The sequence below is a fragment of the Scomber scombrus genome, chromosome 11, assembly GCF_963691925.1.
Source record: "Scomber scombrus chromosome 11, fScoSco1.1, whole genome shotgun sequence".
NCBI classification, from domain to species: Eukaryota; Metazoa; Chordata; class Actinopteri; order Scombriformes; family Scombridae; genus Scomber; species Scomber scombrus.
In genome coordinates, this window is record NC_084980.1 from 26776040 (window position 1) to 26788185 (window position 12146).

General features: G+C 40.7%; 1 protein-coding gene across 1 annotated transcript in view; it reads left to right on the forward strand.

Moving 5' to 3' along the window:
• Positions 1 to 12146, forward strand: part of LOC133991268 (receptor-type tyrosine-protein phosphatase mu-like) — a 160752-nt gene that overhangs the window by 130900 nt on the left and 17706 nt on the right. Inside the window, exons 23-24 of the mRNA XM_062429790.1 lie at positions 903 to 979; positions 5255 to 5291. Of these exons, the coding sequence (XP_062285774.1) occupies positions 903 to 979; positions 5255 to 5291 (114 nt within the window). The remainder of the gene's footprint in view (positions 1 to 902; positions 980 to 5254; positions 5292 to 12146) is intronic.

Here is a 12146-nt window from a genome sequence, read left to right on the forward strand (position 1 = left end):
CCAAAGTGCCGTTTTTACTCTGCATATTTGTTTCAGACATATTTGCGTCTAATTGATGCTGTATCTAAAATATTACAAACAGGCCTTTTCACGAGTCTTTTGTACTTTTGTAGTGTAGTGTTCTCTGTCTTCAGTTTCTCTCTTTGACCCACACAATTACAAAAATAGTTATAATAAAGTAAAAAGTAATAATCCATTTTCTCAAATGTGCGGAACAATAATTTTAGAGTGTAATTCCAGCCGCTACGTTTGGCAGCACATTTAGCATAGCATGCTAGCACTTTTGGAAGAATCAAAATATTGGTAACATTTCTAAATAATAAAGGCATAGGGCTTCTATTAATAATTACATATAAATAAATAAATAACGTTTTAGGAATGCAAAGATGTTAGAAACAATGCATCGTGAGTTCATCTCAAATTGTATCTGATGCACACTTTTCTAATCAGGGCTGTTGCATCGTGAATGTTTATGCAGATGCACTGATGTGAATCGGGGGATCTTCCCTTCCGTTAATAGTTATTATCCATTAATTGAAGGTTAATAAGGTCAATTAATTACAAATTATGATGTTGATTATAACTTTTAAGGTCTTTCAGATGCTGTATTGTCTAGATTTAGACAACAGAATCAGTGTTTGTCGTACAAGCTCGGTCACATGACGGCAACCGTTTATTGGCCACGTTACATTTCTTCAACTTCACTTTGTGCCACAGTACGATACCAGTCTGATGCTTCCACTCCACCATATTCCCTTTCTTTCTTTGTCTTATCATTTCGGTGTGTTCCCTCTGTTTTTACTGTCTGTCTCTCTGTCCCTCTCCCCCCCTTTTCTTCTCCTGATGCCCTCGTTAATATGATTAATTCAACGCTGGTTTCTTCCTCTCTGCCTCTCTTCCAGATGATCACTCCCGTGTCAGGCTGCAAGCCCTGGAGGGGGAACAGAGCTCCGATTACATTAATGCAAATTACGTTGATGTAAGTACACACACCAGCCAGCGCCACCAACGCAAAGGTCACTGCGCTTCCTCTCGGGTAGAGAGAGGGCGCTGGTGCCGCCGTCACAGGGGGCCTGAGGGACAAAGCAACCCTTACTGCCTGCCCATCACATGAACACACACACACACACACACACATGCTCAATGCCTTTATATTCAACTTAAGAGGGCTGCTGTATCACTCTTTGCATTGGATATATTAAGAGGAATGAAGATCAGAGGCTGACAGCGCTGGGAAAGAGAAAAGGCAAAGCAGCACACAGGGGAAGCAGAGGTTATAGTTTTGGACTTGGCTTTGAACATATGCATGAACACATTTTGAGAGCCAAAAAATGTTGAAGAGAGGGAGAGAAGTTGCACGGATGATTAATTAGAACAGTTAATATGACAGATAAAACTGGAACAAAACTGAAAAATATAAAAGTACAATACATTGCTTTGAACATCACAAATGGAAGTAGATAAAAAAACGAACAAAGCATTAAAAAAAAAGTTAAAATTATTACAATAACTCTTCTTTCACTCCGTGTTATGTTGTCAACCTCCGTCCTTCAAGTGAAAGATTCAAAAACTGTCACTTCCTCCCGAATTAACTCATTTCACTGTTTGGATCTGCCAAATGTGAAGTTAATGTTTGATTAGATTTAGGCATTAATATTAAAAGAAACCAACACTGACTGTTGATCCTCAGTGTCAAAATGAAAGACATTACTCACCCTTATTCTCCTTCCTGAGATGTTCTGTAGCACAATAACAACCTCAAACTACCGGCTACATCTATTATTCGCACAATCATAGGAAGTGGCTGGTCAGGAAAATACAAACATAGATTGTTTGAAGCATTTGAACAAACAACCCGAGGGCAGTCTCCAAAGATTGGATAGTAGTTTTTCAGCCTCACTTTTCCTGCACCAGCACCAGCCACCTGTCTACTCCTCTGCTGTTAAACACTGCAAGACTTCTTGGTCAGACTAGTGAATCAAACTGGATACAGCAGTTACCTACAGCGGCTTAGTTACACTTCTTATCACAGGAGAGTACTTACAGCACAGCACTTACATGCACTCAAGTGACTTAGCATACCTTTACAGTAAGTAAAAGTCATTAAAAAGTGGCGTGAGACATGCCTCCTGTTTGAAAAAGGATCTAACTCACTTTGCTCACACAGTATAGAAACCTCGTGATCTGACCCGATTTGCTGTTAATAACAGTGTTAGTAGCAGGGTTTCGACCAATCGCAGCAGCTCATTGGCTTCTTTGAGCAGATGCTTCCGCTCAGTGTGTAATGGCCTGGTGATGTACCTGACTCCCTAAGTGGTTTTCTGCTCAGGAGAGAACTCTCACTCCTATGTTTCCCCATCTTCTCTTCCCCCCGCCCATCTAATGTGGTAATTTGTAATCTCTTGTTACGCCTTCAAACATAAATTCATAATGCAAGGTGTGCCACAGCAAATGCAGGGGGCTTAAATTATTTACCTTTCCCACTATTCAGTTTATGGTCCATTATGCTGCGAAAAGAAGTGCTGCGGAGAAGGCTCTTACAATAGAGAGGGCCCCATTACATGATAAGAATATACGCATATTAAAGAGGGCCCTGATTGAAAAGGATTTCCACTGCTTTGCCAGCTTCATTGGAGAAGTACTTAGTAGAAATGCAGGCATATGGGTAATGATGTTTTTGCTCTTCTTTTTAACCCATCTAAAAGCGTGTCCTACCCAATAAACTCTTATGTAGAACATTTCCCGCAGTGTTTGTTATTGTACTCAGCAGATTCAGCGGGGTGTGTTTCTTTTCTCTGCAGCTGATTGAGTATTTTCATAAGCATTTAGGAGGCAAGTAAATGTAGTGTAATGGCCTTTTGTCGGCTGTGTTGTGCTGGTGTGCACATGTGGTACAAAGAGGGTTTTTTTGTCGTTGTGCACTGTATATTAAAGTCGGTTGCCGGGGTTGCCATCATGAAATCAAGTCATTCAGTTGCCCAAAACCTGTCTGCTAAAATGATGTTCATTTACAACTGGAATTATCAGATATGATTGGTAGGAAACATTATCCTATACAGATGATATTTTGAACATTTTAGATACATAGTTCACTACTAGTGCACAATTTCCACATTTAATGTATCTGGAAAACATTCACAGTCAATATATTTCATTTGTTTTTCTTTAAAATACTTGCTCCTGACGACATTTTTATAGTTATGTTTGGGCAAATCAAAGCATTTAGTTGAAAATATGAAAAGGTTGCGCTCTCAGCCAATTCTGACTTGAAGCACAAGATGGGACACGTTGGCTTTTTCCAAAACCAATATATGTCCCTAACCTTAACTCAACAAATGGGGCACAGGACAAGAACCAATTTCCTGCCCATTGTACATCACCACAATGTCCTCCCCATTGCCAGATTAATCCAGCAGGGGTCCTGGGGTAAAATAAAAGGGGGGGGTGGGGGGGGGGGGGGGGGGGGGGGGCCTGTGAGCCTTGATTTGACCCACTGTTGTAGTAATTTGATTAAAATTTGGTTGAGGAATTAACACTGTGTATATTTTGACCAACAAGATGACTAAAAACCCACCTTAATCACTTTACAGTATTGTGCTTTAGTTATGAATAATTACTCAAATGTGCAATAAATTCATATTCCTCCAAAACAGCTGCCACACAGTAAACCTGGGGGCTTCCAGAGCCCCTAAGGATCTGGGGCCTCAGGGCAGTTGCTCAATTTGTCCTGATAATTATCCCGCCATGTTTCTTCCTATGACATTTTTGTAGTATGTTTTACACATTTCTTGATTGGAAAATAAACATACAAAGGTAGCAATGACCCTGTCTCCTCCTAAATGTATTTAGAGAAACAGATTAGTGTAAAAGTGTGTTTTTCTAGGTGATAGGAGTTGGTATCCCAGATTTGCAAAAGTGGGCTATCTAATGATATTCAGACCGAAAATACCAATTCATGCCCACAGGCAAAAACATTTCATGCTGCATATTTGAGACAGTCTACACCCCACTGCTACTGGAAAGAATTAATGTAAATGATCATAGTAATAAGCAATGCAGCCAAATAGAAAGAGCATAACACATATTTAATTCCCTCTTAGCAATTTAAACATCCCTGGAAACAAAGCCTCTTCAATTAATAATTTCAACATTGACATTTCTGTGTTTATCTCTGTGTGTTGATCATAAAGAAACGCTCTTATGTACCTAATGTACCTGCATATTAAAAGCTACGAGTCCATTTATAGCAAGCACTACTCACCTGACAGTCACTGTCAGGGCCCTGCTTTCTTTCTGTCTCTGCCTCTCTAATCCAACGGCGTACTGGGCCTCCACTTGACAGAACATACATGAAAGCACAAACAAATCTCTTCCTCAGTCCAGAGATAAAGAAGTCATTAAAAATGGAGGACAGTTGAATAGCTGAAGCAGGCCCTGTGGATGAGAGAGAGAGTGAGGAAAATATCCTTTGTGTCTTTCTCCCTTCATTGGAGGAGCGTTAATCACAGTCCAAGTTAAATTGAATATGAGTGAGATAAGCAGAGCAGCAGGGGTGGGTGCGGAGGGAAGACAATCAAGAGGAGGCAGGGCCGGGGAAGAGCCTTTAAGTCCTAATGTTTTGTTTCCTGCCTCATATCTCTGGAGAGAAGACAAGGAATTGGACAAATAAAACTTGAAGGGATTAGAGTAATCCGTGAGACTGGGGGCCTATTGTGAAGATCAGTGCTGTTAGTTGTATCTTGGGGATTATCAGCACTTTGGCTGCTTACTCCAGAGGTGTGCTGCATATAGAGTGTGCGTGATGGAAAGTGTTTATGCATCTGGTATCAAGCAGCTTCCATCAAGAGCTTTCAGTTGCCCATTTTTCTCACGGATGTCGAAATAGAGAAGTAAACGTGTTTACAGTAGAAAACAACTAGCAACCTGACGATGCTATCATTTCTGGTGCCAGAAAACAGAGCGGCACACAAATTTCTCAAATAGTCCCTTTGACGGTTGAGCAACAGTGCAGCAAGAGTTATTTTTTGCTGCAGAAACAAGGTGCTCTATGAGGAATCTGCTGAAGTGTATTGTATTGTCAGTATGTGTCATAAATAAAGTGAGTTTGCATGCATGGCTCAATGTGCATTGGCAGGAAAAAGACCCAATATCAAAGACACTGTGTGGCTTCTGAAAGAAATGACTTGACGACAGCTGGTCTCTTACGAGTAGGAGGGAAGTGATTCTTATATTCTTTTCTCCCCTTTTTTTTTAGGGCTACCACAGGCCAAATCACTACATCGCTACTCAAGGTAAGAATAAAAACTTTCTAAAAACTGTAAGGCACTCTGGGTTGGAATGTGTGGGCGGTGAGAATTTATGTCTGTCTGTTTGTTTGTGGGATGGATGTTTGCAGGTGTTTGCAAATATCTTTCTGAACATCCCTATCATTTTTTTTTTTTTTTTTTTTTTTTTTTTACATACACTCTTGTAAACTACTCTTTGATGCTCAGTCGAGTGTGTGTTCGGGGAATCTGGTACTACTCAGTGCACACACACGCTCTCACACGCACCGACACACACTTACGCACCTCTGAGCAAGCAGAGCGGCACGCTTCCACTGTCTGTCTCTCTCCTCTTTCCTTTCCATCGGTGGTGTGGGAGCGATTAATCAGGCAGTCTGGGAGAAAGCTGAATAAATAAATGGATTAGCTGACATGTACAGGCACATTTTGTCACTGTGTTAATCTGGCCGGCAGATTCGCAGTTCGAGGAGCACTTACCGTGACCCTAGAGGTTAAGTCTGATTGATGGTTAATTGTTATGAATTTTGCGTCGAAAGTCTTGCTCCCACATAACGGAGCTGCGTGCGTGGGGATTTTGCGTAGCACTTTAGAAAAAAAATCAGCAGAGGAGGAAAAAATAAATAAAAAGGAAGAGCCGTTTTTTGCGAAGAGGCCTTAATGGATTCACAATCTGCTTTGGCTGAGCTGGGAGTTGCATAATTACCTGTTTATTAGTGCATTGCCTCTCTTCCTCAGTGTCTCAATTAAAACAACCCTCTGTATGCTCTTACTTCAGGAAGAGACGGCATACCAATCAGGCAGCAGACGCTCACGTTGTCTGTCAACCTGTATGTGCAGCACCTGGCATATACCGCCTCGCGCTGACCACTGAGTCAAACACTCAAAACCGAGCCGTCTGTCAAGTGCCGACTCGCTCTCCTGCGGGGCCACAGTTCACGAAAACAAGCCGCTCTAACAGATGCGTTCACCTCTGAAAGGATTTCAGCTGGATTATTATGACTTCTATAATTGTGCTGTAGTCATTAAGAGCATTCCATATTTTATTTAAAAATATGCATATGGAGATCAGCAGTCAAAGAAATATTGCAAACAGAAGCCCTCTCTAAGATGAAAAGCTTGAAAAGCCAAACGTGTTTCCATTCAAGTTAATTAGCCCCTGTTTTCTCATTGAGCTTGCATAATAAGTCCTCATTCTCCATCGACTGTATCGCAAGCACGATAAGGCGTATCGCTATGTAGAACCATCCAGCGCAAAAGACTGGAGTGTGTGTGTGTGTGTGTGTGTGTGCATGTACGTGTGTGTGGAAACATCTGTATTCTCCGGGAGAGCGGGCCCTTTTATAATTCATCATCAGCTCCGGCAGACTGACAGGAAGGAAGGCTCTGTCTGCTGACACCGAGGCAAAGAGCAGCCAGAGATGATAGCAAAGCCAGACACAGACCTGTCTCTCTCAGTCAGACAAACTGCATACTGTAGCACCTGAGAAGAGCACCTGGGCATTGGCACAGTTGCTGAAAATGTGGAAGTAGTCTCTTGCTCTCCCCCACACTAAAGTTTTTCAGTGAGTGACACTTCCACTAAAGCCCACTGGGACCGACGGGAGGCTCAGAAAATGATGAGACCTGCAGTAGTGCTGGATAAGCTAAAAAATCTTTGTCATAAATTGGTTAAGGGTGTGCTTAATATGGCAGACGTGTGGGATAACGTTGTCCCCGTTCTCTTATGCTATAAACTACAATGACACTCATTAGTTTTGGGTTTATTGATGAGTCCCTTTGCTCTGTCAAGGTGACAACGGCAGGTAGAACAGCTGTCACTCCATAAAAGCCTCATCACCCAAGCTCTGCTCCTCATTATGTAGGTCATTCTCTCATCCAGGGCTTTTTTTTTTGCTGCAGCAATACAACAACCGACTCTCAGTAATTCGCCAACGCCAACTGCAGCTCACCTACTTAGCAGATTGAGCGCGTGCGTGCGGCTCAGCCCTCCCTCCCTAGTTCTCCACCTCCCCTCAGTCCATTTTTTATGTCCTGCGGATCGTTTAAATACCGATCAGACGCGAGCTTCTTCCTGGTGGAGACTGTGAATTACACTGAAGTAGGGGTACAAACAGCTCTGATAAGTCCCTGCATCCTTCTGGTGATGTGGAAAATATTCATGATGCAGGAAAGGGTTCAGTTTCATCAAGTTTTCCCCCTCCGGTCTACTCTGCTCTTCCCTCCCCTCCTTCACAAGCAGCAAATGTCACCAGCAGCGCAAAAGTTTTATTATTTACAGGTTAACATCTCAAAGCCCACTGGGGGGTAAGGGGTGGGAGATAGAAAAGAGAGAGAGAGAGAGGGAGCAAATCAATGATAAGTGAGTGTACATTATGCCAAAGTCTGCTGCATGTAATATTAATGGGCAAGAGGGGAACACAGCGTATGGGTTTGGCTGCGAGCGTGCATGTGTACACGTTGATTTGGAAGTTTTGCGGCATACCTGGACCGGGGGATTTCTACATCTGTCACACTCGTTGCTTCTGAGGAGGAACAGGCCTACTCCCAAAACACTAGATCGGCTGCAGCAACATTAACTCTCTGACAGCTGAGTGCAAATCTCTTACTGGTGTTCTTCTTCGGTGAAGTGCCTCGACCAAACTTCTCTGACTAAGCTCCTCCTCGCACATCCTACTAGAAACTCAGCTCTCATCTTTTAGTCCCCTAAGTGAGCTCTCTAAGTAATTTCTCTTCGCTAACCTGTGGCTTACATCTGAGACAATAAGCAGCCCCTCAGGAAGGTTCTTCATCAAGGGGACTTGTTTATTTGAAACAGATTTTAAATAGATACATGTGTAAATGTGTTTTGAGTCCTCTTTATCTAACTCTCTAGGACTCATTATTTGCCTTGTGATTTCCATAAATGTACTTTGTATGTTTTATTTTTATTATTAGAATAACTGGAACAAAAATCCATGAGATAATTAGATTATTCAGGCAGAACTCTGTATTTTAAAGGGATTGTTCAACATTTTGTGAAACACTATTCAACCATGGATACTATTTAACAATAACTATGGAGCTTAGTGTAATGATTGAAAGCCAAAAATCTATATCAATATCAATAATGAACACCTGGTAACTCATTTATTTAAAGACTAGATTTACATTTTTAAGTCTTAAAACAACATGCACCCACTTATATATACATTGCATCAGTTTTTTCGCCCCACTGTAATTGTTCCTCCTGTCCGTGGTCGTCAAAAGATCCCTTTCTAATCTGGTGAAAGAAAGAATGCAAACAACAATCTCTAATTTCAAAGTTACGCACTTTGTTGACTTCCTCTTTGCCAACCTCCTCTCTTCAGGAAGCGGGTTTTGGTGCTATCAGAACATTATACTGCTTCTGTCTTTGCTCCTGGCAGACAACAGTAATAATTCACACGCTGAGGTTGTTTTCAGGACAACATACGGTAGTCATAAGTCATTTATGACTTTTGTGTTTGTGTCTTGTGGAGTTTGTATTTTTATTTTTTAGACCTCAGCGGGCCATTTTTTTTGTCATTCTATGATCTGAAGCATTTTCTGAGCAGTCAACAGGACCATTTAACCTGCAATGATCAGGCTTAACTTGCAGCAGTAAACAGTTGGAAGCATGGAGACATAAATCCAAATTTGGGGGTTAAAATGAATTCTGAATGTATTTGAAATCAAGCTATTTTTCTGCAAAGGAAAAAAAAAAAGACAAAACATTGAGCCAAGAACAATTATCCAACTTGTTCATCTAAATTGTTTATGTTTGAGATTGTTTTGTCTTTATACCTATACATCAAGAGCCATACTCACTTCCTCATGAGTGCCATCAAGTTCAGTGCTGCTCAGCATCTCTTTCTCACCTATTCTCTATCTCTGCATGCATATGGAAATATAGATTTGCTGGCTGAAGCTTGGCAAGAGCATCCCATTGGATGATTTACCATATAATGCCAAGTGTTATTGTGTTACTGAAGTCCTACACACCAGCTGTCCTGCTTCTCAGTCTCTCTCTCTCCCAAACTTCCCAGCAGTGTGTATCCTCCCTCAGGGACGAGTGTAGGAGGTAGCAGAGTGGGTGGTTCAATCAGGTTGGGTGGTTATTGGAGAGACTGTAAATGACTGGAATTGGAGATTGAGGTCCTGCAGTTAAAAATCAAGACAAGCCACCGCATGCAAAGCAGAGGAAATGTGGGAATACAAATGGAAGATATTGAGGAGCTTTGGTCCAAATTTCTAGACATCCAGCTGGAATAGAAAAAAGTCAGCAGGAGTAAAAATGTTCTTGTTTTCCAAAGAAAAGCACACGAACAGGCTGGCAGCAGAAACATGGTAACGGAGGTGGTTGTTAATTTAAAATATTTTTAAAATCTCTTTTCAGCAAATACTCAAAATTTCATTGCAGAGTTTTGTGAAAAATAGAAGTGATTTAAACTATGTCACAAGAGGATGTACTGGAGTACAATCAGAGCCAGTAAGTGTTTAGGCACCACATAACGCAGATCAAACATGGCTCGATCAGTCAAGTGACTGAAATGGTTATGACACTTTGTTGATGTCCTTAGGGAAATGAGGTTGTTGCAGAAGACATAAGCCAATAAACAGCACAAACAGTACAATAATGAAAAAGGATGCAGAGGCTGCTGTAACTGGTGAATATGAGCTGCTCCTAGAAGTTAGACACATAAAGGCATACTGTAAGGTAGCCTACGTATGAAATACAACTTTTATTTCATTTTTAATTCATTTTTAAAGGTTTTATTTCTGCCTTTAATTGACAGATGAAAGTACAGAGAGACACTGGGAGTTTTATGACGTGCAACAAGAGTCTGTGGTCAGAATTGAACCACAGATATTAACCAGTAGCCTACCTGAGTGCCCCACAACTTAAGTTTTAACTGTTCATAATCTGAAATAAGGATAAATATTTCTCTTTCATCAAACAGCCAGTGTAAGCTGTGATTCTAGCAATAAGTCGACTGTAGTCAAAAGTGTTTATCCAGGATAAAAAGTCTTGTTCTGGACTGACTTCTGGGAATCATCTTTCTTTTGAGTTTCATATATTTGAAATATATCTTCTTTTTTTTTTCAAGGCACATATCTCTGGGCGGTTTTGGAGCAGGTTGGTGGGTGGATCTCCCTCTTAAAGAGTAATTTACCAAGACACTAAATCCCAAAATGCTTCTACTGTAGTGCCCCAGTCAGCGCCTTGCATGGCCGCTAGTGTGTGAGCTTTGTTCTGCACAGATATAAAAGCGCTATGTGGAGTGCAGTCAGTTTACTAATCGGTAATATTGAGTGTGCGTGCGTCATATTTACGATCGGGGTATCCAGCTGGATTACCAAATTCTGTGATTGTATAATTTCTGTTTGGATTCCTGTCAGGGACCTTTGTTGCATGTTCTGCTCCCTCTCTCTCTCTCTTCCTGTCACCTCTTGAAAAAAAGTGAGTGATACGTGATAGATAAATGATAGATGTCAGTGTTGAATTTCACATAAAAAACTCAAAAGACTGACCAAATGTAAATAGAGTAGACACCAGGAAAAACAATATAACCAAGAAAGGTGACTCAGTTGTTTGTTTTTTTAAATTGCAGGATTATTAATACATTTCAGTGGCCTAAAGGTTGTTCAATTTACTCTGCACATAAATGACAAGAAGAACAATCATATTTAAATGTGTGTCTGTGCCATGTTGTGTCTTGGCTTGTGTCTCTCTCTCTTGTGTGTGTCTGCATAATTCATCATGTCTCCAGGTAATTTGGGGGCGACCGCATGAGAATGCACAACTGCAGAGATTTGCATTCACTAATTAATTTGTCATAATTCTACTTGGTGCTTGATTAAAACTAATATTAATAATTTTAATTAACCAGAATAATAATTAAATTCCTATCAATCCACAATTATTGCTCAGTGAAGTTTTAAATATTGGAGGCACTGAATGGCTCTCTGCTCATTTATTTTGATGCTCAACAGTCACGTTTGGGTCTGATTCGTAGGGAAGGTGGCTGTTGAACAGATGAGGTGGAGTGGTAATTACTTAAAGCTTTGCAACACACAAACACACACACACAAACACACAAGCTTTAGTCTCATCTTTAAAATTTGTGATTTATTTGTACTGTCTTGTTTTCATCTGTATTTAAGCTCTCCGCTGTGGAGTAAGCACTATGCAATGAATCTGTATTGCAGAAAGCACTATAAATAAATCTGACTTGACATGTTTTTCAATGCTTGATCCAAGGAGTGAAAATAGAGGGGAACATTCATTGTTAAACTGCATTGTTGATGTAAGACTGTAATACTGCCAAATCCCCTGTGTTTATATTGTGCGTAAGGTGATCTGACTTTTCCGTCTGCCACTGAAGACACAGAGAGATGCTTTATTAACACCTTCTGATCACAAAACATGTTGCTACAGCGTATATATAAACAGAATAACGTGAATAATACATACAATGACTGCATTTCTTTTTTAAGTAGTGATAAATTGTACATGGAAACAAGGGCTTAGTGGTACAACTTATAAATATATTGAGAGCTACACAGAATAAGAAAAAGGCAGATGGAAAATGGTGCTACTCACCACCCACTGTTCTGCCCATGGGACACTAGCAATATGCATAACTTTCATAAACTTCTAGTACTAGGAAGGTTACATGAATATTAGCATGTAGTACATAAAAAGTATGCAGATACCTCTGTTGATTTTCTATATAGCTCATCATGTGCACAGCCAAACCAACAATGAATTGTGTGTGTAGCCTGATATAGGGCCTAATTTACTAAGATCCCAAATAGTGGGTACTAAATTGCGTGCACGGTGCAATAGATTGCGCGTGCCGT